The sequence below is a fragment of the Lolium perenne genome, chromosome 7, assembly GCF_019359855.2.
Source record: "Lolium perenne isolate Kyuss_39 chromosome 7, Kyuss_2.0, whole genome shotgun sequence".
Classification (NCBI taxonomy): domain Eukaryota; kingdom Viridiplantae; phylum Streptophyta; class Magnoliopsida; order Poales; family Poaceae; genus Lolium; species Lolium perenne.
The window spans coordinates 149,385,232-149,410,277 of NC_067250.2; the positions used below are offsets into that span (position 1 = coordinate 149,385,232).

The 25,046-nt window shown below is 44.0% G+C and overlaps 2 protein-coding genes across 2 annotated transcripts; one reads left to right on the forward strand and one right to left on the reverse strand.

The window, feature by feature from the left end:
- The first annotated feature begins 16,761 nt into the window (after positions 1–16,761).
- On the forward strand, positions 16,762–17,906 carry LOC127300874 (uncharacterized). The gene is made up of 3 exons (XM_051331068.2): positions 16,762–17,053; positions 17,184–17,428; positions 17,516–17,906. Exons 1-3 carry the CDS (start codon positions 16,886–16,888, stop codon positions 17,877–17,879), a joined length of 777 nt encoding a protein of 258 aa, XP_051187028.1. The 5' UTR covers positions 16,762–16,885; the 3' UTR covers positions 17,880–17,906.
- Positions 17,825–22,836, reverse strand: LOC127300873 (uncharacterized). The gene is made up of 7 exons (XM_051331067.1): positions 22,508–22,836; positions 22,331–22,415; positions 19,576–19,684; positions 19,391–19,479; positions 19,247–19,311; positions 19,085–19,163; positions 17,825–18,307 (listed from the first exon to the last, which is right to left on the reverse strand). Exons 1-7 carry the CDS (start codon positions 22,768–22,770, stop codon positions 18,140–18,142), a joined length of 858 nt encoding a protein of 285 aa, XP_051187027.1. The 5' UTR covers positions 22,771–22,836; the 3' UTR covers positions 17,825–18,139.
- Between the last annotated feature and the right edge of the window lie 2,210 nt (positions 22,837–25,046).

The window sequence follows — 25,046 nt, forward strand, 5'->3', positions numbered from 1 at the left end:
AAGAACTTCGACAACAACTTCAATCCATGAAGAAACAGACTCTGGCAATGATGGAACAATCTCGAAAAGCATCTAAAGGAGAGAAAATTGCTCTTCAACAGGCAAAGGAGGCCATCGCTGCGAAGGATGCTGCTATTGCTGAGGCTGCTGAAATTTCTTCTCGCGAGAATTATATGCTTCAGCTAATGACTGACGCTAGTTTGGATATGACAGGTATGTTTCCTGCTCATGACCGTGTTGGATGTTGTTCTTTTTTATTCGTTCCTTGATATTTTGTTTGCTGTGCTAGGATCTTTTCTGGATACTGCTGCCGAAGAACAACGTGTTGAAGCTCGAACCGCTGTTTTGCTGAGACTGGCTGCGCAACATGGATCTAACTTTTGGGTTACTCTTGAGCGTACTCGCCAAATCGTTAGATTTCAAGATCGCGCGGCTCAGGTCCGTGACTTCCTTGACTACTGTACGAAAACTTTATTCTTAGTTTATGGGACCATGTTCCCTCGGAATAAGATGTCAGAGACCCTTCCAGCTTTAATGGAAAAATTTCGAGATGCTCCTCGAATCCATGGTTTTGTGCGAGCTCAACTTTCTGCTGGCGCTAGATTTGCCATGATGATGATAAAGATTTGTCATCCAAAATTGCCCATAGACCAAGTTGTTCCTACTTGCCTGGCAAAAATGGCAAAGAAAAAAAGAAATATGGGCAAGATTGATGATTTGGTTACTCCTGTTGCCGAAGATATGATGGATGAACTTCTTCGGATGGATTCTGAATTCTTCGTGAAGGGAAGCTATGCTGAGCATAGTACTCGTCCTTCTACTGAGCGAATAACCATAGACCATGTGCTAGGTTTCCCTTGAATACTTTTTCCTCTTCTTGCTGTATTTCCATCATTGATACATTCTTGTGTATTTGTAAACACAATCTATATTGTAAAGCTGTTAACTCTGTATGTTTCCTATGTTAAACCACCGAGCCCCCGAGCCTTTGGCTGGAGTTTATACTGTTTCGAAGATTTTTCCTTCTGTTGTAATAAGACATCTTTGTTGCGAAGTTCTATATTTTTGTTGCGAGGTTCTTGGACCAAAGCAATAAGATTTTTGACGTGTACACTATATTTGTAATTGTTAGCTTCCGATTTTTTATATTTGGCGAGGTATTTAGTGTACCAAGGCGAAATATTTTGGTAAGTCTAGTTTGTCTATATTGTATGTATTTTGAGACTTGAAGTCGTTGAGCCCCCGAGCGTGTCGAAGAATAAGAAATATATCTCCACTATCTTTATTATATTGCAGCACCGCGAGCCCGCCTCATTAAAAACCTTTTCGGCCCCACTCGGTGCCCCGAAAAGGAAAAGAGTGCGTCTGAAAACTCGCGGGCGTTTCAGTACATTGTATTTTTACAGAGAAAGACTATATTTCGACTCTAGGCGTAGAACCGCCTGAGCTGTGCTACGTTCCAGGGGTTTTTCTCGGGAGCCCCCGTCTTCTTGTCCTTGATCCTGTATGCTCCTCCGTCGATGACTTCCGTGATGACGTAAGGACCTAGCCATGGTGATTCGAGCTTCTCAGTACTTTTTTGATTTAACCGCAAGACCAAATCCCCGACCTGAAAGGATCTTGGCCTTAACCGTCGACTGTGGTAGTTTTTGAGGTCTTGCTGGTATTTGGTAACTCGTGAGAGTACTTCATCTCGAGCTTCGTCGAGTGCATCCATATCATCCTCCCGAGCTTTGTGTGATGTTTCTTCGTCATACTCTGTTACTCTTGGAGAATCATGCTCTATTTCAATTGGTAATACTGCTTCGGCTCCGTGGACGAGAAAAAACGGAGTTTCTTGTGTCGCCGTATTTGGTGTTGTTCGGATGCTCCACAAAACACTTGGCAATTCCTCTGGCCAAGTATGTCGAGCTTTTTCAAGTGGCCCTAGCAGGCGCTTCTTGAGGCCGTTGCAGATGATACCATTGGCTTTCTCGACTTGTCCGTTAGTTTGCGGGTGCCCAACTGATGCAAAGTGCAATTTAATGCCTACTTCTGCGCAGTATTCCTTGAATTCCTTGGATGTGAAGTTTGACCCGTTATATGTAACAATGCTATGAGGCACGCCAAACCGAAAAACGAGGCCTTTCACAAACTTTATTGCCGACGCTGCATCTGGTGAATTTTTTGGCTTCGCTTCTACCCACTTGGTGAATTTGTCGACAGCGACCAGCAAGTACTCATACCCTCCAGGCGAAGCTTTGTGCAACTTGCCCACCATATCGAGTCCCCATTGGGCAAAGGGCCATGACAATGGTATTGGTGTTAGTTACGCATTTGGAGAGTGAGGTTTTGCGGCAAACCTTTGACACGCGTCGCAGGTTCGTACTATTTCCTTGGCATCCTCGATTGCTGTCAACCAATAGAATCCTGCCCGAAAAACCTTGGCTGCAATAGCTCGACTACTTGCGTGGTGGCCACATATTCCTTCGTGTACATCTTTCAGAATTATTCTTCCTTCTTCAGGTGTGACACACCTTTGCAGGACGCCTGAAATACTTCGCTTGTATAATTCCCCTTTGATCACTGTGAAAGCTTTGGATCGTCGAATAACTCGCCTTGCCTCAACTGGATCGTCGGGTATTTCTTTCCTGAGGATATATGATATATATGCTTGCATCCAAGGGATTTCTACCATCATCACAAGCTCTTGGTCCTCTTCGTCCTCCGTGGTTTCTTTGAGGGGCGCCGGAGTTTTCTCTTCCTTTGCTTTTTTCTGCACCTTTTTCGGCTTCGTGGATCTCTCCGCTATTTCTTCCCAAAATACTCCTGGCGGGATTGGGAGGCACTGCGACCCGATGTTTGCGAGAACGTCGGCTTCATCATTGCTCAATCTACTGATGTGATTTACCTCGCATCCATCAAACAGCTTCTGGAGCTCATTGTACACCTCCTTGTATGCCATCATGCTATCATTGACTGCATCACATTGGTTCATAACTTGCTGTGCCACCAATTGTGAGTCGCCAAAGATTTTTAGTCGAGTTGCACCGCAAGCTTTCGCCATCTTCATCCCGTGTATGAGGGCTTCATATTCTGCTTCATTATTGGATGCGTTAGGGAACGTCATCCGAAGGACGTATTTCAACTTGTCACCTTCAGGTGATATAAGTACTACTCCTGCGCCAGCTCCTTCTACTCTTTTGGACCCATCGAAGTTCATGGTCCAAGTTCTCGACAAATCTGGGGGTCCCGTGTTTTGTAGCTCCATCCACTCTGCAATGAAATCTGTCAGAACTTGTGACTTGATTGCCTTTCTTTTTTCATACGTGATGTCCCGAGGGGAAAGTTCTATTCCCCAAAGGGATACACGCCCTGTAGCTTCTGGATTGTTCAGTATATTTGAAAGAGGTGCTTCGTTGACTACTATTATCGGGTGTGCCGAAAAATAGTGGCGCAACTTCCTTGCCGTTGCAATTACTCCATATGCTAGTTTCTGGTACTGCGGGTACCGCTGTTTGGAAGGCGATAAAACTTCACTGATGAAATATACTGGCCTTTGCACTCCATGGAGTTTTCCTTCTTCTTCTCTTTCAACAACTAGCACCGTGCTAACCACTTGGGGCGTGGCTGCAATATACAGCAGGAGAGGTTCCTTTTCCTTCGGTGCCACCAAAATTGGTGGTGTCGAGATTGTGCGCTTCAAATCCTCGAAAGCTCTGTCAGCCTCTTCGTTCCACTGGAATTTCTCTCCTTGCTTTATCAGAGCGTAAAATGGTAACGCTTTTTCTCCCAGCCTGGCGACGAATCTGCTCAAAGCTGCGACTCGCCCAGTTAGCTGCTGTATTTCTTTCAACTTTGTTGGCTTCCTCATTGTTACGATAGCTTGTATTTTGTCGGGATTTGCTTCAATCCCTCTTGCTGAAACTAGAAACCCCAGAAGTTCTCCTGCTGGGACGCCAAAAGAACACTTCGTCGGGTTCAGCTTTAGGCAGAATTTGTCGAGGTTGTCAAAGGTTTCCTTGAGATCCTCGATCAGCGTTGCCCCCTTTTTTGACGTTATGACGACATCGTCAATGTATACTTGCGCGTTTTTCCCAATTTGTGTCGCCAAACACTTCTGCATCATCCTCTGATATGTTGCTCCCGCATTTTTCATACCAAATGGCATTGTTCTGTAGCAAAACACGCCATAAGGTGTGATGAACGCTGTCTTTACTTCATCTTCTTCTTTCAATCTGATCTGGTTGTAACCAGAATATGCGTCCAGGAAGGAAAGACGTTCACATCCAGCCGTGGAGTCGATAATTTGATCGATCCTCGGGAGGGGAAAGTGATCCTTTGGACAATGTTTATTGAGACACGTAAAGTCGATGCACATGCGAAGGACCTTAGTGTTTTTCTTCGGCACCAACACAGGATTTGCTACCCATGTGGCTTCTGTGTGCAATTCCTTGATAAAACCCGCTTCTCGTAGTCGATCGATTTCTGACAGCATGGCCTTGCGGTTTGGTTCCGAAAAACGCCGCAAAGGTTGTTTGATTGGTCTCGCTAGTGGATCCAAGTTTAGGTGGTGCTCGGCAAGTTCCCTGGGTACTCCTGGCATGTCAGCTGGACACCATGCGAAGATTTTCCAGTTCTCACGGAGGAACTCGACGAGCGCGCTTTCCTATGCGAGGTCCATGTCATTTGCGATGGACGTCGTCTTTTTCGGGTCTGTCGGGTGAATCTGCACCTCCTTAGAATTTTTCTCGGTGTTGAAAGTTGATTCTTTATTTGGCCTTCCAACGTCTGGCAGCACGTCGTAGTCAATCATACTCCTTGACGCCAGATTCTCAGCTTGCATCCCGAAAGTTTCTGATATCCGATGAAAATCCTTATCGCACTTATCGGCTAAGGCGAAGCTTCCTTTGACTGTGATTGGTCCCTTAGGTCCAGGCATCCTCCACAACAGGTATGTATAATGTGGTACCGCCATAAATCTAGCATATGCTGGTCGTCCCAACAGAGCGTGGTACTGCGACGGAAAATCCACAACTTCAAATTCCAGCTTTTCGATTCTATAATTCTCTCGGGTTCCAAACTGAACGTCGAGATTAATCTTCCCCAATGGATAACTTGGTTTCTCCGGTGTGATACCATGGAATCTCGTGTCTGTTGGCTTCAGGTTTGCTAGGGATATGTTCATCTTCCTCAATGTATCTGCATACATAAGGTTTAAGCTGCTGCCGCCATCTATAAACACTCGAGAGACATCAAATCCTGCAATAACTGCTGGTAAGATAAGTGCTGACTGCCCTGGTCGAGGAACTTGCTGCGGATGATCCGCTATGGTGAAGCCAATATCTTGCCCTGACCAATTAAGATACTCGACTGTTGGTGGAGGCATTTTTTCTGCCATGAACACCTGTCGTGAGATTACTTTCTGAGCTCTATTGGATGGCCTTCCCTTCTGAATCATCGACACCGCTCCGTTGGAGTTAGGATCAACGTAAGGTGGTGGTGGAGGTGCTGCCGCTATTCTGAGCTGATGTCGATTGTCTTCTGTGATCGCGGGAGGAGGTGGCAAGTGAATCTCGCTCCTGGGTTCTCGAGGATTTCTCTGTGCTACTCGAGCGTTAGCGTGCTCTGCCCACCTTAACATTGCCTGGAAATTGCGACAATCTTTCTGCAGATATCCTGACTGTCTTTTTCCGTTGCTGTCGAGGAAAAAGTGTATCTGACACGGCCCATTCATCATTTCTTTGGGAGACACGAAAGGCCTTGGGAACCTAGGCCCGCTATTTTGCCTGTTGGTTCGAGAATCGTCTCTATTATCGCCTCGCTGCTCATTGCTTCTCTGATAATCATCTCTGTTGTTTCCTCCTGTGTTTGTCCGAAAACCTGCTGAAATTTGTCCTGGAGCATCATAGTTCGGGTACTGCCGAGGAAATCGTCGCCTCGGTTGATAGTTTCGACCACGGTCCTCCTCTGGCGACCTGTGCTGTTTGTTGTGGACAGCATCTTCTCCATCTGCCCATTTGTTTGCTATTTCCATTAACACGGATACTGTCTTTCGGGTTGGTCCTTCCCAAGTCCTCGACAAAATCTCCACGCCTGATTCCTGCGACAAACGCATCTATCGCTCTCTCGTCGGATATATTTTCTGCCGAGTTTTTGATGATGTTCCACCTTTGGATATATTTTCTCATTGGCACGTCCGGCTTTTGTCGACATGCTCTCAACTCCTCCAACGACGCAGGTTTTTTGCATGTGGACCGGAAATTCTTGACGAACACGTCCTCGAAGCTTTCCCAGCTGTCGATAGATCCTGGAGGAAGTTTCTTTATCCAAGATCGTGCGGCTCCACTCAAATGCACCTGGATGCTTTGCATAGCTGTTGCCCTGGTTCCTCCTGTGAGCTTCACCGTCTCGAGATAATCAACTAGCCAGTCCTCTGGATCTTGAAGGCCGTCGAATTTCTTGAAGTTGTCAGGTAACTTGAATCCTGAAGGGACTCGAGTTTTTCGGACTCTCCTCGTGAAGCACGGCAAGCCACACATATCCTCGTCGTTAAGCTCTGGGGATTGCCGATGTTCCCTTCTGCTTTGCCGCGCTCTGTCGACCCTTGCTTGTGCTGCCATGTCTCTTGCTCCACTTGGTCCTTCAGGGGCTGCCGCTGCTGCTGCTGCAGGTCGTGGACTATTTTGCCTTGCCGCTCCTTCGGGAGGCGTTGATACAAACGCTGTCCCCATAGCTCCAACTCCTGCTATCGCCATATTGTATAGTGTTTCCCTTGGATCTCCTGGAGGTGGTTTAGATGCGAGGATAAAAGCATGTGTCGCCATATACCCAGCCTCTGGTGTCTTAGGGATGATGTTTCCTCTTGTATCTATCGACATAAAGGACATGTCGAGGTTTTGGACCAAGTGCTCTCTTTCTGCTTCGGGTATGTGTTGTAACCTTGATCTTGCTCTGTTCCGAGCCTCCCTGTGGCTATCACCCGAAGTTCTAGATTGTCGACTCAGCTCTGCCCTTCTCCTGCTGGATGCAGAAGCTGCCTCCTTTCTTCTGTTTAACTCAGCTGTCTGTTTTTCCAATTCTCTTGCAGCTCGTGCGAGCCTATATTGATATGCTTGCAATTCCTCTGGCGTGGCTGTGGTGGCCATTGGTTCTGAGCCGTCCATAGCTCTCGCGGCTCTATCCCACGCTGCTTGCGGGAGTTGAACTACGTGTCGCGGCTGTGGCCCGACGTACTTGTGCCGGAGCCTCGTCGCAGATCAGAGGGATCGACGTATGGATTTCCCAGATCGTCGAAAGCCTCAGATGTTTCCTCTTGGTCATTGCTTGGCTCTCCAATGACATAAATCTGATGATATTTTGTGTTCAGATCTATGTTGGGTTTGGTGACACCATCATTGAGATTGGTGAAGACCTTGCCCACTGTAGTAGATTTGTCGATGAAGTCGTAACTGTCGACATTGCTTGAGCCATCGCTTATATATGAGTCCGCAGATGACTCAAACGACATGTCGCTGAAGATCTTGGCGAGTTTCTCTCTTGCCCTGGTGCTGACGTAGCGTGTTGACGAAGTTTCTTCTTCTCCTGATTCGGTTGACGATGTATAGCTTGAAAAATCGGAATCGACTGCCGACGATCCCGACGAAATCGGAATTTCGACACGATACGATCCTTCCTTCTCGACGCGAAAGCGAAACCTTCCGAACGTCATCTCCATAGGCTCCACCAGATACGCATATGCATCCAAACGGGAGGGTGGGTGAGGAACAAAATCGACAGGACCAACAGCGATCTGTTTACCTCGATCCATTGCGTTGCTTGCGGTTGATGATGTCGAAGATCTTGAACGTGCCATCGAGATCAGATCCTTACGCCTCTAGTTCCCACAGACGGCGCCAATTGACAAGGTATTAACTTGTCAATGCCTATGGATTGTAGGCTAGGGTTTAGTTAGAAGTAGAGGGCAAGTAGATCTCGAAGGTTTCAGCCGAAAAGTACTCGACGATTATGAAAACTAGGGTTTGTAAACAATGATTCGATGATTTCTGCGTCCTTCGACTCCCCCTTATATAGGAGGCGGAGCCGAGGGATTCGTGCCGTACAAGTTACAGCGTCCGGGAAGGTTTCTAACTCATCCCGCAAGATTACAAATAAGACTTTCTATTACAACTCTAGCTTTCCTTAATAATATCTTGGGCTTCTGAATCTTCTTATTCTTCGGGTAGTGGGCCTTCAGTAAACCCCGGGTACTATCTTCGGCAGGCCCATTTGGGATGCCTATGTCACTAGTCCTAGTAATTCATCCACTCATAGTATTACTAAATCTTGCGATGAATTATCTTCCTTGCCTTGTTGCTCTAACAATGAAGGTTCTACTTCCTCTAGTACTTGTGTTGTTACTAACCATGTAGAGGAAATCAAAGAGCTCAAGGCCCAAGTCACTTCTTTGAAGACCGACTTGGTAAAGAGTCATGAAGGGAAATGCAAACTTGACACGATGTTAAGTGTGCAACAATCCCCCAATGACAAGAGTGGACTTGGATTCAAATCCAACAACAAGAACAAGTCCAAGAACAACAACAACAAGAAGGGCCAAGTACAAGTCAAAGACCCGGCCAAGATTGTTTGCTTCAAGTGCAAAATTGAAGGGCACCATGTTAGATCTTGCCCTTTGAAGAAGAAGCAAAAAGGGAAGCGGCCTCAAGCTCAAACTCATATTCAACCTCAAGTTGAAGAAATTCCACTTCCCAAGAAGAATCAAGCCAATGCTCCCATTGTGGAGAAATCTAGTGAGAAGAAGGAGAAGAAAAGAACTTGCTACATATGCCGTGAGAAGGGCCACATCTCCTCTTTTTGCACTATTGGTACCTCATCCAACTCTATCTCCATTGATGATGTTTATTCTCTTTGTAAGGATGAGGGTGGCAATGTGTTTGCCAAATATGTTGGTGCTCAAAGTGGTGTCAAGAAAAGAACCATTTGGGTTGCCAAGCCTATTGTGACTAACCTCTTAGGACCCAACTTAGTTGGGGACCAACAATCCAAAACTTGATCAATAGGTGCTTTTTGGAGGGCATTGGAGACTTGGCTACATCATGAAGAATTAAGGGATCTTCATCATTTATATTATCTCAAGCCAAGTCTTGGTTATCTTGCTTCTATCATATATTCAATGGTCCTCCTTGCGGTAACATGTGCTCAACTCATTTATATTGAAAGTTACTCGCCCCTTTGCATGTGTTAGTTTTGTTCCTAACATGTGTTTGTATATGTTGTGCTTCCTACTTGCTTTTTCTTGAGAAATCAAGTCTATGCATGTTGGGTTGCACACCATGTATTTGTGTTTGTGTTGGAGCCTCTTTGCATCTTGTTGTATCTTATATGGCTCTTATGAGCGATTAATGGACAATCCCATTTTGGGGGAGTGATATTCCTTTGGGAATTTCATTATCCTAAACAATGTGTGTACATGAGGAATATCACTTAGAATTGATATTGCGAGATTATCTAGTCGCTATGTGGTATGTCATCTTCATGAGAAATTCAAATTCTAATGTCCATTAATATCTCTACTTGGATCTTATTTGCCTCTTGTGAAAATAAATTCCTTATCACATTATGGGGGAGTAATAAGCTTTGTGCATATTACAAGCCTAGAAAATGTGAACATTTGAGGTTGTGTCACATAGAATTGATACCGTAAATTATCTCTCTCCTATGTGGCATGTTTGCTCAAACAAGCTCCAATTTGCTTAAATGGCTTCATTGCTAATATCTTTGTGGATCTTATTTGTGAAAGTTTTTCTTGGCATGGTTTTTCCCAACGTGTCCCTCAATACATTTTTGGAAAACCATGTGCTTCAAGTCATACTATTAATTGCTTTGCATGTTGGTATGAATACTATTAATTGCTTTGCATGTTGGTATGAATACTATTAATTGCCTTGCATGTTGGTATGACTAAATGAAGCTATCAAGAAACTATCTTTGCATGATGGTTAACTCTTATCTTTTACCATATGCTTTGTTCGTTGTAAATATGATCTTATGTATACTTACAAACTACCACCGGGAAATATTTCCTAATACCTCTTGTCCTAGGACAATTGGTAATCAATTATGAGGTAGATATTTATTGATCATATCTACATTGGCTCTTGTATTTATATTGCCTTATTTATTGCCATGAATTTGTTGTGCTTTGACTCCCATGTGTCTTCCTTGCATCTTATGGATCTAAGTTGTCTATTCAAACTTTCTTAGCATTGTTAGAAGATATAGGTAGCGTGATGATCCTAGTTTTGTGCATTTTGTATTCATATAAAAAATCCTAGATAATGCACCAAACTTGGGGGAGCTCTTCTATATTATTAGAATGCTTAACATCTCTTGATCTTTATCAAAAATTTGGTTTTGGGAGACATAAAATTTTCTTTTTGGTACTTTGTGCCATCATAAAAAGTTTCGAGGGTTTGGTTTATTTGTTGGAACCTTGTTCTCTTGGGAGTTGGTTATCTCATTCCTTTGTGTTTAGGTTTAATTAGCTTCTTATAATGAGATAAGTCTTTGGAGTCAATCTTGTGTTGATTTGATTCTTTGATATAATTTGGACAACCATTGTCTCTTGGTTTATTTGGTGTTTTGTCCAAATTGTATCTTCCTTTGGTTCTTGAAAGTATTGTGCATGCATATTTAATATATGTATATCTTATGGCATGTGTCACTTTCTTTGATCCAATATATAGGGTAAACTCCATCAAATCCTAATTTGGCTAAGATGTGCATGAAATTCAATTTCATATCTATATGCACATAGAATTGTGGAGTTTGTCCTATATGTTGTAGTGTGTCTAACTACTTCGGACCCAATTAGTTTGGGGACCATTTTGTACTTACCTTTGTGTTAGGTACAATGGATATGCATTGAATGCTTGTCTCACTCTTGGAAAGAAGTGGTGACTCAATGGTAACTTGAGGCAAGCTAGGATGGTCAACGAACACATATCTACTACATCCACACCAATGCTATCTTGGTAACAAGTATCTTCTCATGCATACTTTTCTTGTATCCAACCTTATGGTTGCATCTTGGCATGAATCTCTTGATTTGCAAATGTTGTGCTTCTTGCAAAAGTCTTAATGAAACCTCTTTATTGTGAATGTGAGTAATTTGAGATGAGTGCATTTGTTGGGAAGTATTTTAAATCATGCTCATAATTCATCCATACCAACTATGCCTATCTAGCAATTTTGTTGCATATCAATTCCTCAAGGCTCTCACATGTGCAATATAGATGAAAGTGCAAATTTAGTTACTTCTTTTGGTATCCCCGTTTGTGATACTTGTTGCCTTTCTCAAATGCATCCCAACTATCTTCTATCCCTTGTTGATATTTGTGATGTATTTTAGTTGTTTGTGGTTGAAGTTCATGAATGTACAATAAGATAAAATTGAGCCTTTGGCCATGCTATTAAGCAAAAATTCTTATTGGTATATTGCATGACTTCGTCTTGGATATCATACTATTTTTCTTGCGTATCTATTTTATGTGTGCATGTTTCTTTGTGGATAAATATCTTTGTGATATTGCCCACTTAGAGAAACTTATACACATAAGAGATGATACATCTCCGTTTGATATCTTATTTATTATTGCGTGTTGATTGGTCATGCTAAGCAATATAATTCTTTGAAGACTATGATGATGCTTTTTGCTCATCCTTGTAATAGTCTTATAATATGCTTTATCATGCCTTTCACATATCCTCTTGGTTGAGCCTTTTTATTATGGTGCCTCTTACTTGTTGCTCAACTATCTGTTTGTTGCAAGTGTTTAGCTTACTTTTCTATCTATGATCTATTACAAATGTTTGTGTTTTAAATGAGGGAGTGAGGATTCCATGTTATGCATATTGTATTCAAATACAACATTTTAATTTATGCATGTACCTTGGGGAGCTTCCTCATTTGATTTAGAGCACTATCTTGTGGCGATCATTAGAGTTTGATTCACTTGGTATCTTTTGTTTTTGAATGATATTATGGGAGTGATGATTCCATGTTTGTGCACTTTATACTCTAATGCAAATTGTCTAGTTTTGTGCACAAACCTTGGGGAGCTTCCTCATATTATTTAGAGCAATCTTCTTGATCTTATCATAATATCTATCTTTCTTTTGGTATCCTCTTTGTGGTTCATTTGGTTGCTTGCTTCATTTGTTGAAGCTTCTTGACTTTGTTATCTTTTTGCAATCTTTGATCCTATCTATAGTGTGATTCCTTCCGAATATTCGTCATTGGATATGTGCATTTGATTCCACTCAAATTATGAGAAATGCACACGCTATGGAGGAACTCTCACTATATTGGCCTTCTAAATTTTTCACCCATTTCGGCAATTGGTGCCAATGGGGGAGAAGTTTGGAGGGTTTAAGGGAATTTGGTTATGTCTTTGCTTTTTGCTTAAGCATGTGCCTTTATTGCATTGCATCTTGTTGCTTTGCATAGTTCAATATTTAGAGGAAACTCCACTAGGCTTTGAATGCCAATATATGCAATGAAAGTCAAGATCATTCACACATGCATATATTATGGGGGAGTTTGCTCTATATATTCAACTTATTTGTTACTTAAATTCCTTATATAAACCCTCTCAAAGAGATTGTCATCAATTACCAAAATGGGGGAGATTGAAAGTGCATGGAGCCCCCATGTGTGGTTTTGGTAATTAATGACAATCCCTATGGACTAATGTTTGCATTGAGTTATATTTGTAGGAGTTGTCCATAGGCAATTCTTGAACCATATGTTGGCTTCAAGGTTGCAATAAGAAGAAATTGATGAAGGATATCAAGTGTCAAGTATGTCTTGAAGATGAAGATGAAGTGAGCCCTCAAGTTACTTCAAGACATCAACATGATGAAGAATGAAGAAATGAAGTGCAAGTTCAAGATGAGCCATCTCGAAGAGATCCTTTGCTTGAGTCTTGCCATCCATATGGTGATCATGGATATGTGAAGATGCGCCGAAGAAGAAGCTCTCCCATGGTGGATTATGGGGGAGCAATCCACATGGTGGTCATGGTTATGTGAAGATGCGCCGAAGAAGTAGCTCTCCCATGGTGGTTTATGGGGGAGCAATCTACAAGACTTCGTCAAGCAAGCACAAGCAAGAAAGGAGTTCCATCTTGTTGAGGTCAAGATCGTCGTCATCAAGCTCAAGTGGAATACGCAAGTATAAGGTTTGCTCTTGATAGGGTTTCTTTCTCACCGGTCTCATAGTGTAGTTGGAGACCGGTTTATAGTTTAGTTGCCGTACTATCAAGAGGGCTCTCGAGTGAGTAACTCGATCGTATCGTTCGGAGAGAGCTCAAACCTTTGCATCCTTGCATCATCTTTCTTGGTTGTTATTTGGACCTTATCCATGTGATGTTTTAGAGCTTGTGCTTATTCTCATGACAAGCTCTAGTTCATCGAAAACGGATTTTGCATAGATCACTTGTTGCGTTTTCGAGTTTGGTTAATCATCTTTCTTGGTTATTATTTGAATCTTATCCATGTGATGATTTAGAGCTTGTGCTTATTCTCATGACAAGCTCTAGTTCATCAAGAATGGTTTTTGCACGGGCAACTTGTTGCATTTTCAAGATTGGAGGTTTTACCGGTATGTCTTTTTTAGATAGGTCAAACCTTTCATCATTTGTTTCTATCCTCCCTTGTTGGACTATGATGGTTTCCTGCATGATCTTGTAGAGCTTGTTCCTAGATTTAAAACAAGCCCAAGATCATCAAAATCGGAGTCCGGATGCTAAAGTTATGCCCATTTCAGTTTGATGTTTCTGCCAGTTTTCAGGGGGGGCGGATATTCCGGCCCAAGTTTAGGGCGGATAATCCGGCCCCCCGGAAAAATCCGGTTTTTGGACAAATCCGGGCAAATATCCGGCCAAATGTCCGGCCCCCATCCTGAGAGCAGTTTTCTCATGTCCTTAGCCGTTTTTTGGGGCCCGGATATTTTGCAAATATCCGGCCCGGAAAATCCGGCCTGAGCACACCCAAACGGTCATATTTCGATGGGAGGGGTATTTAAGCCCCCTTCTTCCTCCTTGGGCAGCTACCTCTTCCCCTTTGTGCTCTCCACCATTGTTGACCTTGAGAGCTTCCCTTTCCCTCTACTCCTCCTATGCTTCTTGAATCTTTTTGAGGGAAAAGGAAGAGGAGATCTAGATCTACATTCCTACCAATCAAATCCCTCTCTTTGTGAGGGGAATCCACTAGATCTAGATCTTGGAGAAATTTGGTGTTCCTCCTCTTATTTGTTCTTCCTCTCTTATTCCCCCAATAGCTTTTGTAGCTTTGTTGGAATTTGAGAGAGAAGGACTTGAGCATCTTTGTGGTGTTCTTGCCATTGCATTTGGTGCATCGGTTTGAGTTCTCCACGGTGATTCGTGGTGGTGAAAACAAGAAGGTTGTTACTCTTGGGTTCTTGGAACTCTAGACGGATTCTAGGCCTTTGTGGCGATTTGTTGGGAGCCTCCAATTAAGTTGTGGATGTGTGCCCCAATCTTTGTGTAAGGCCCGGTTTCCGCCTCGAAGGAAATCCCTTAGTGGAACCGTGACCTAGGCCTTTGTGGCGAGGGTCACCGGAGATTTAGGTGAGGCGCCTTCGTGGCGTTCGGTGTGTGGTGTGAGTACCGCATCTTGGGGTGAGGCCTTTGTGACGTTGGTGTGCATCGAGCAACCACACCTCAAGGTGAGCCTCTTGTGGCGTTCGGGAGCACTAAGCAACCGCACCTCTCCACCGGAGATTAGCACTCGCAAGAGTGTGAACTCCGGGATAAATCATCGTCTCCCGCGTGCCTCGGTTATCTCTATACCCGAGCTCTTTACTTATGCACTTTACCTTGTGATAGCCATCGTGCTTGAAGTTATATATATCTTGCTATCACATACTTGCTTGTATTGCTTAGCATAAGTTGTTGGTGCACATAGGTGAACTCTTGCTTAGAATAAGTTGTTCGTGCACATAGGTGAACCATAGTATATAGGCTTTGAGCTTGACAAAGTAAACGCTAGTTTTATTCCGCATTTGTTAAGCCCATCTCGTAAAAGTTTTAAATCGCCTATTCACCCCCCCCCCCCCTCTAGGCGACATCCGTGTCCTTTCAACCGGTAAGTGCATCTCCAATAGCTTATTTGTAACTTAGGCACTGTTTAAAAAATCGTCCGATTCAACAATTAATCGGCTGACTAATCGCTACTTGATGGTCACCGATTAGCCGATAAACTCATTTATCACCCGGTTAACTCATTTATCACCCGATTAATCGACCGATTTGTCTATTAATCACTAATCGCCAGCCGATCGAGTTGACACTGATAAACTATTTCCTCAACATTAAATTTAGGTAAGTAAAGTAGTTTTAATAATTCAGATTAATGACAGAGATAAGCTGCTTTTCCATCCTACCTATAATCTGGTTTAATAATTCAATTAACCACTTATTCTTCCAATGTAAGTTAGCTAGGTCTATATGGTCAGCCGTCCAAATAGGGTCTACCTTATACCCACCACGTAGTGTTGTCAATTTATTTGGCAACTGGCTCAATGGTGTGGATGTTAGGTTTAAACGTCTTATTAGGATGAGAGCGATTGCAATTATCTGGTCGCTATGGCTATGTAGAAATGACAAGATTTTCAATAATATTTCTTCTTCTTTTTTGCAGGTCATCTACCGATGCACGGCTTTGCTCCGCTCATGGATACCGTTGCAGCGTGTCGAGCACCGGGACCTCTTTACGGAGGTGTCTTCACGGTTGGAGGATACGGCGAGGGATATTTTCTCCCAACATGGGTGGCAGCGTGACCTTCGGCTAGATCCTCCTAGCTAGTCTTTGTTTTTGTCTTTTGAACCTTATTTTTCCATTTGAACACCTTTCCGGTTTTGTAACGAATTTGTGTGCGGCTGTGTGCAGAGGCCGGGTCTATTGCGCAAGTAATAAAGTGTCCATTTAAAAAAAAAATGCGTTTGATGTGTCAAGCGGATTGCACGAAGGATCAAATACAACAAAACGTCCTCATAAGTGTTGGGATATGACAAATCAGCATGCATTATACGACTAGCAAACCCGACTGCTGTGATCAAGAAGCGTAGTTCAGGTGTACTAGATCTTCCTGTTGAGTGCAAGCAAACGCATACTCCACATGTACATACAAAAACGAATGCATAACGCTACGGGCTTCGTTCACCCGATGCCCATCAACAATCAAACTAGCACTCAGAAGTTTGGAGCAATCTAGAGGTAAATCCAACAATTCACTACCATGTAGTACTGTTGTGGTGCACGCGCCTGAATCAAGAACATAGTGCAAATCTTGTAACCTGGCCGTTACAGTTCCGACCACAAAACCTGCTGTCACGATTGGCGAAACTGAAATGTCGGAACTCGTCCAAGCTTACCGAAGCATGGAACGTAAAAGACAACGAACATTTCATAATACACTCGTTCTGCATACCTCTTTATGATAAAAGAAAAAACAGCGAAAAAAGAAGTTTTCCGAAATCAAAAGATCAAGATAAAGTCGTACTGCTGCGGGTTGGTCCAAAGAGCTCATCGGTGGATCCAATAACCCGTACGGAGATTATCTCAGTTCCATTCTTTGAAGCAAAGCTCGCTGCATTTGCTTCCCTTCCTCATTATCTTGCACCCGAAGCGACAGCCACGGGTACTACTCTACGACAGAGCAAAACCCATAAGCAACCGGCTCATTACTCCGGCCACTAGGACACACCCAAATTCCAGATAAAAACACATTCACGGACGGAACCATGATGATACCGCATTCTCGTGTAACCATGGTTCATCAGAAAACGGAAGCGAAATAAGAGAAGAACAGAGGATAGCGGAGATGCTGCTGGCCAAGGGCTCCCTGGACCTGGTGCTTGTGCCTTGTGGCTTGGCCATCATGCTCGGCTACCACCTCATCCTCCTCTACCGGATTCTCCGGCGTCCCGGCACCACCGTCATCGGCTACGAGAACCACAACAAGCTGGCGTGGGTTCGTCGCATGACCCAGGTAAGCACACAACTTCCAAGCAGACTTTGGGCAACAACCACGCGATCTCCTGTTATACTAGTAGACTAGTAGCATATTTTTAGTTTGAAATGAAACTGACCATGTTACATACGGCGGGCTGTTTGTGCAGGCGACTCCAGAGGAGACGGCGCTGGCGCTGAGCGTAATCTCCAGCAGCATCGCCGCATCGACGAACCTGGCCTCGCTGTCTATTGCCCTGGGCTCGCTCATCGGTGCGTGGGTCAGCAGCACGTCCAAGGTGTTCATGACAGAGCTTGTCTACGGCGACAACAGCCAAGCCACGGCGGCGGTCAAGTACATCTCCCTCCTCGTCTGCTTTCTGGTGTCCTTCACTTGCTTCATCCACTCTGCAAGGTAATAACTCTCAGCATTCTAAAGCCAAACTTTAGATACAGACCAAGACAAACAAGACTCAGCCCCCGGTTGCCGAGGCAATTTCAGGTACTATGTCCAGGCCAGCTTCCTGGTAACCACGCTGGACTCCGACGTTCCAGCGAGCTACATGCAGCATGCGGTGATCCGAGGCGGCAACTTCTGGTCCATGGGACTCCGAGCACTCTACTTCGCGACGACTCTGCTCATGTGGATCTTCGGGCCAATACCAATGTTTGTCTGCTCGGTGTTCATGGTGTTCACCCTGCACATGCTGGACAGCAACTCCCTGCCACTGCACCAGCACCAGTTTACAGTCAGGAAACGGCATGACCAGAGAGCTCTGGCAACTACTGTAGCTACAAGGCACCCCAGTCCTCAAAATGCAATTTTCAGTAACCCTATATTATCGCCTGTAACATTTTACAATTGATCATGTAAATGTTTTGTTACAGAACTTGCCCGCGCGTGCAAAGTTTCATTAAACAATTTTCATTCAGTATTCCATTCCCCAAAACAAATCGGGATACACAGACAGAACCATGGGATCGTCATCAAGTAATATATGGAAGTTCAGATGCCGTGGCTCCTGTGTTAGCATTCTTGAGTTCTTGGCAGAGTTCCGTCCGAAATCCTCACATACCATGCCGCCTTTTTGCATTGTCAAAATGCATGTTAAGCACGCCATATTTTCTATAGAAGAACTGTGGGGACATTGGGGTCCTTCTCATTGCCTTCAGCGGGTTTCTTATTGCCTCGCTTCTTGAGCTTGTTTTTGAACCTGAATTGATCTTTCCTGTTTTTCTCCCATCCTTTCTTGTGCTTCTTGTAAATGAACATTGCTGCCCGGGCATCCTCAATCTGTACGGTTAACGAAATGGCCATGCAAATTAGTTACTAATATTAACATGAAACTGTTAGACCAAGGATAATGAATTTTCAGTCTGCTATTATTAAGTCACCATGTGAGGAAGTATTAGCTATGGATAATATGAGCAAGTTCTTCAATAAGCCCCTGGTCATTTGAGTTTGTGCAATCAGCCCATTAAAATACAATGTTGTCGATTGAGCTCTTGAACCATACAATTTGCGTAATCAAGGCATTCAAACCAAATATTGTTTATTTGATCCCTTCCACTATATGATTACAGTCAATTAAGTATGTTTAATACTACTAAATAACATAGTTGGACCCATTCACCTAATACATCTCCAACAAGGCTGTTTATTAGTCACTGATAATCGATAATATCATATGTGTTTCATTAATGATCTATCATCTGGATGTGCTTAACGTTCTCTGTAAACCTACCAATAGCAAGAATGAATTTGTGCAAGTTCTGTATATACAACCGACAAAGGCCTTGATGTATCATGTTAGTAAAAACACTTTATGTAAAATATATTACAACATTCCAATAATCTTACGAATATGCCCTTGTTAAAAGTAGCAGGTCAACTTGACACAAATTTGTAGTTGCAACACTCATTTGTCAGTGATTTAAGCAAAATGGATTAACTAAACAATTTCCAATAATATATGAGCCAAAATAAACCAAAATGTACTGCTGAAGGACTCAACTGAAGCAAGGGCTTAAACACCACATGGAAAATACTATAAATAAATATCACGCATACCGGACAGTGCTCTTGCTGTTGTATCTTAACAGAAAGTTCTTGAGCAGCTAAATCTTTCAGAGATCTCCGCTTGCCCTCCCTGAATTGAAACATATATGTCAATAAGAAATCTTAGTAGGAGTATGGACTATAAGAATAGAATAGATGTTTAGACCATCTAACCGTCGGAAAACCTCATATTCTGAGGTGTCTCTAATGTCTTTCTTTGGGTGGCCAAGTAGCAGGACCTAGAAAGCATTGCATCACATTAGACAAGAATACAAGATAACTAAGTGCTTCAGGGATGGAGTTAAGGTCCCTAACAACCTTAAGATCATGGTGTAAGGCATGCCCAACAAGAACCCTTCCTGTGATAAGCTCAGCTACATCCTTCTGAACAACTGAGAAATCTTTGGCTGCATTATCATAAAATAATGTTGCATAACCAATATAGATTGCAACCCTCCAGAGAAAAAATATAATAACCGGTGCTACTGTAGTAATGACATTACCTTTATTCATGTGCTTAGGTCTAATCCCACTAATATGGGTACGGTAGTCAACTATTCGCTCCATCGGCCGGACATATTCATCGTATACAACGTTGCCAAAGGAGTTAACCTAACAGGACGAAAAATACATTAGAGGTTAATGTTCAAACTGAAGGAACATATTTATAATAGATTGCTCAAGTATTTCAGCATTGCAAAACTTGATTTATGCATAAGGCATCGCAAACTACAATATGATGATCAAAAAGCAGCCTGCCATTCTTATCAAAATTTCATCAAAATTAAGCCCCGGACTTACAAAATCAATAAGAAATCAGTGCTTGACCAATTAATAATAATTTGACTGTCAAATTGTGAACACATCCAAACCGAAAAATAAGAACATCTAAATTACATAGCACAATTTATATAACTACTCTTGCCATCGTTAACAAGAATAACAGTAAGATGTTTTCGTTCTCCTCCTATAGCCAGTCATATAGTAAGCATTTGAAATGCTTATAGATCACGGGACTGTAACAACGATAATTACTGACAGCACCGCATTGCCATCAGATACCAATATGTGTAACAACTTATAGTACATCCCCGCAAGGAAACAACCATAGTATGCAGTGTACAATGGAGCGATATTAGCTTTCGAGAAGGGACGTAAGATAGTTACTAACTTTTTTCTTAGACCACAAAATTAGTAGCTTGAAGGAGAGAGAAATGAAAAAAAGGGTATGCCTTCTCTTAAGTGAGATAATCTCTTAGCACTTTTTTTTTTAACACTGAGAGGGGTCTAGAAGACCCCAGCTTTTCTTCCATTAAAGTGGCAGGTACGTAGTTTTACAGAAAGCCCCTTATACAACACTCGCTTGAAGAACCTAGTATTTGAAGAAAGGGACTTTGCACTTTACAAAAAACACCCTTAAAAGAACTTGAAAAAAGCAATCGAGGACTAGGGTGTCTCTGCCACCGACCCTCCAGGCGTCGCCGCCGAGGAACAAGAGCAGACGGCTCGTGGGCTCTCTTCCAGCGAGAATCTTCTGCCAGCAGCCATCGCCAAGCCACCGGGGACGAAACCACTTGGTAGCAGGGCGCCGTCGAGCTTCCGCAGCAGACGAGAAGGAGGCCTCCACGATGGAGGTTGAGGACGGGCCGCCCTTTCGGCCAAAGATCATAGCGTCGATCAGCGACACCATGTGTTCCGCACAGAGGATCAACGATCCATAGCACCCTACAGGCAGATGCTGAGGCAGATCCTCCGGAGCAACCACGAAATCATCGAAACCCTCCTCGCCACCATGGCAGGACAGGAACGACATCTTCAAGTGGCTACTCGAGCAGGAGCAGCAACAGCAGGAGAGGCAAGATCCCACTCCAGAATCCAAAATCGGTCCACCCTTCTTCAGCGCCTCCTCGCCACCACGGCCGGCCAGGGGAGAAGGAAGAGGGAACCTTGCTGAAGGTAGACTCCGCTCTCCCTCGCCACCATGGCCGGTCAAGAGCTCATCCATCTTACAGCAAAATCCGAGAAGAGAAGATCTTGAGGCCACCGATTTATTGTTGGAGACGGTGTTGCCGCTTCCCACGCCAAGCTTCGACCAGGGAAGCACCAGCACGAGCAGCAGCAACCCTAGAAGCGCCATGGATCCGGTGACCGAGATCCAGAGCTCCGCCTCCAATACGGGCAGAACGCCCAAAACGCCGGCAGAGGCCGGAACACCCAAAGAAACCTACAGATCTAGCCCTAGACTACTCCGGCGCCCAACCTAAACCAACTCTGGCCAGCTAATCCGGCGGAGTGGCCGCCGGCGGCCCGGTCAAGGTGGAGAGCCCCTCAAAGCTACTGTAGCAGGGTTAGAGTAGGGAAGGGGGGAACCGTCGCGACTTTTCAACTCTGGCGTGGATGTTAATATCTTAGCACTTAAGACGGTTTCTCCACTGTACCAGATGCCAGCTCTTAGCCATATACTTTATAATCAAATTGTCATTATTAGATTTATCAAATTATAATTCTAAAATTATAAGTATTTTTGTGTTAGGCAACATGTTTGCACAGAAATTGACGGTGAAAGTACTATCTTCAAGGCTGTCATGTCTTGTAAGACTTAGATTTTAGATTGGAGTAAACAATCACCACATAATATTAGAGACATGCAAACATTAATTGATGATAACGCCACACGATAATCCACTGTATAATATGGTTTTACTGTCATCTCTTGAGATGTGGAGGCTAAAGAGAAGACCGTCTATCAACCACTGTATACATGCCCCTAAGTTGGAATAACCACAGTACACTATACTAGCTCAAATGTAAGATAATCAAGAGTTACTCAAACTAGTACCTGAATATTGTCTTACTAGTTACTACTTGTAAGTTCGAAGCTCAAGCTTACGATATCTTCCTTGCAACAAAATAAACCTAGCAGCTCCTAAACATATTAATGTGGCATCTATATTAGCCAAGCCTCCGCCTGTTGATTTCCCAACTCAACTTAATAAGTCCTATGAAGAAGAACTCAACTTCATAGCATCTAAACTCTGGCCGAAGAACAATTGCAATATCAGGTCCCCACAAAATGCAAAGCATTATATATACAGTTGTTTCAAGATTGCACAGGTCCTTCAATCTTTCCATTTTAATTTCAACAACAAATCTCCAGATATCACAAGGGTTTACCATTGGCACAGCATAACTAGCAATCAAGTATGACACTGTGTAATTAAATTCTCCAGAAACCAAACAAATGAAAATGGCGCTTACCAAGGTGACCCTGGCGAGGGCGCTTTTGCTGCCACCGGCCCCAACCCCGACCATCTCGCAATCCAGCGCCAGCGCCTTCGTCAAGCTGACCACCAGCACCATTCCCCAACCACGAAATCAAAACCCAAACGCCTCAAAGCGTCATACGAGGGAAGGTAACTCCGAGAGCCTGCTCACCTGGTGTCGTCAGAGGTCGGCTCGAGCTTGACACTCACCTCGGCCGCGTCCGGGTCAGGGGACGGCTGAGGGGGCGGAGACGGGGCGGGGCGTCGCTTGCGCTTGCCGAGGAACGTGGAGGCAGGGAGCTTGGACTGGAGCTGGGCCCAGTTAGGGTTTAGGGCGGAGGGGCCGGCTGATTTTTTCTTGGGCTTCCGCTTCGGCGTGCGCTTCGTGTTTGCGGCTGTCGCCGGCGCTACGGAAGACGGCGGCTCCGCCGCCATGGACGATTGCGGCGCGATAGCTGAGAGCTGAGGGGGGAGTGTTTGGTTTCTCGTACGGTCAAGGGTTTGGGGGTTCTTTGCCTTTGCCTTTTGCCCCTTTGTGAGACCGGAAAAAGAAGATTTCGAATCATTCCACAAGTTGACTAGCAATTGTCCAAATTTTGTTAAATTATGTTCTACTGTATTCTTAAATAACTGCACTCAAACTCTCAGTAGTTGCATGAAGCTGTAGGCTCTGCTTTTGGCTGGATGATTGTTGCTTGAGGAGTGCTCCTGTGCTTTCCAAAACTTTTTTTTGCACGCTTCCCAAAGCAGCTGGATGGCTGTGATCACCGCAGCGTGCAACTGCCCACTTCCCACAACGCACTCCTCCTAATCACAGCCTTTGATTTTGTTTTGAAAGTTGTGCAAATCAAACTTTCAGAAAGCACCGGAGCACAAGTCTTGTTGCTTGCATGGCTTGCAAAACGATGTTTTCTTTTTGAGGTAAACGGCTTGCAAAACGATGTTAGAGCATCTTCAAGAGGTGATGTAAAATAAGATCCAACTTTTTTTAGGCACATTCCAACTATTGACGGATCCAAAAAAAAAAAGTTGCTCTATCTTACATTATGCCATAAAAGTTTGCCCAAAGTCATGTATACATAGGACACCAGGCTTGCGGCTGCCCTAAAACAAAATAAGGCACCTCCTGCACCCATGCGCCGCCCAACCGTTATCTAAAAAATCCCCTCTTCTTTCACTAACCTCATGTGGCAGCGCGCCTCTGCTGATCCCGTCGTCGTTGTCGCTGCACCACACATTCGATGGATCCGCCGCCGCACTGTCGCCTCGTCTCGTAGCCTCCTCGACCTCGTCCGCCTTGACATCGCCTCGACTGCCGCATAGTCGATGCACCGCCTCAAGGACGTCGTCGCGTCACGGAGATTACATGCAATGCAACGGCACGTTGTATTGGTTATGCATGTTCCAGCCGTCAGAGCTCATCGCGCGCGTCACGCCACAACGTGGAGGTACCGATGGCCAAGTCCAAGGTCAACTTCCAAAATGTCACGAGCCTCAAAGAGGTGGAGTTCCTCGCTCCCTAAATATGAATTGTGCCTCGCAAAGAGGAGAAGGAACACCACATCGTCATGCAACAACTCAAAGCCCATGAGAGCGATGAAGTGGCCATGGCAAGGTTTCGCAAGGAAACCCCGCACCTTGTGTAGGGGGGTGCGAGTTTTATGCTTGAAGGGACACAGAGAGGAAGAATACCGGCGAGGGTGGATAAGCTAGCTCAAAGTGTTTTCCAAATCAACTTGAATCTTTAAGTTTGAATGTAATTTGAAGTTTAAATTTAGTTCAAAGTTTGAGTGTGATCAAATATTGAAGTTTTCATTAATCAGGTGTCCTATTTTACATCGCCTTGTATGGCGGCACTTCTCCTGATGCTATATTTTACATAACTTTGAAAAGCAGTTTAATTTTGGTGCCTTAACTACTATTTGATGGCCTATATGGTGCCCTGTAAATGTTTTTATGTGCCTTAAAATACATCCTCTTAGAGATACTTTTAGAAACCTGTTGCACATCGGTTTCATATTGAATGAAATGGAACCGGGAACGGGTCTCTATTGCTCTAAAAACTGCATGAAGCATTTTATCATTAATAAAGCATATGTAAGTGCTTTTGGCAAGTTATGATGATGTCACTTGAAGAGTTTGAGGCTATAGTGTGATGCTTAGACAATCTTCTGAGGCTAGAGTGTGATGCTTAGGTAACATATTGAATCTTCGTTCAACTCTTCACCTATATCACTGGGCTAGAGTGTGATGTCACTTGAAGAGTTTGAGGATATACTATCGTTGCCTATTCGATGGTACCTCGGAAGAGGGATCCTCACGAGAGGGGGAAGAAGTAGGGGCTATCGGGCGGAGAGTCCTTGGGATGGTGGTACGCGATTTACCCAGCTTCGAAATACCTGCACGATGATAGGGCCTACTGCTGCTTGTCTGAAATTATCTGGACGCTTGCTTGTGACAGTAAAGCAAACGTCCGTTGGGAACCCCAAGAGGAAGGTGTGATGCGTACAGCAGCAAGTTTTCCCTCAGTAAGAAACCAAGGTTATCGAACTAGTAGGAGATGAAGGCCACGTGAAGGTTGTTGGTGAAGGAGTGTAGTGCGGCGCAACACCAGGGATTCCGGCGCCAACGTGGAACCTGCACAACACAATCAAAATACTTTGCCCCAACTTAACAGTGAGGTTGTCAATCTCACCGGCTTGCTGTAAACA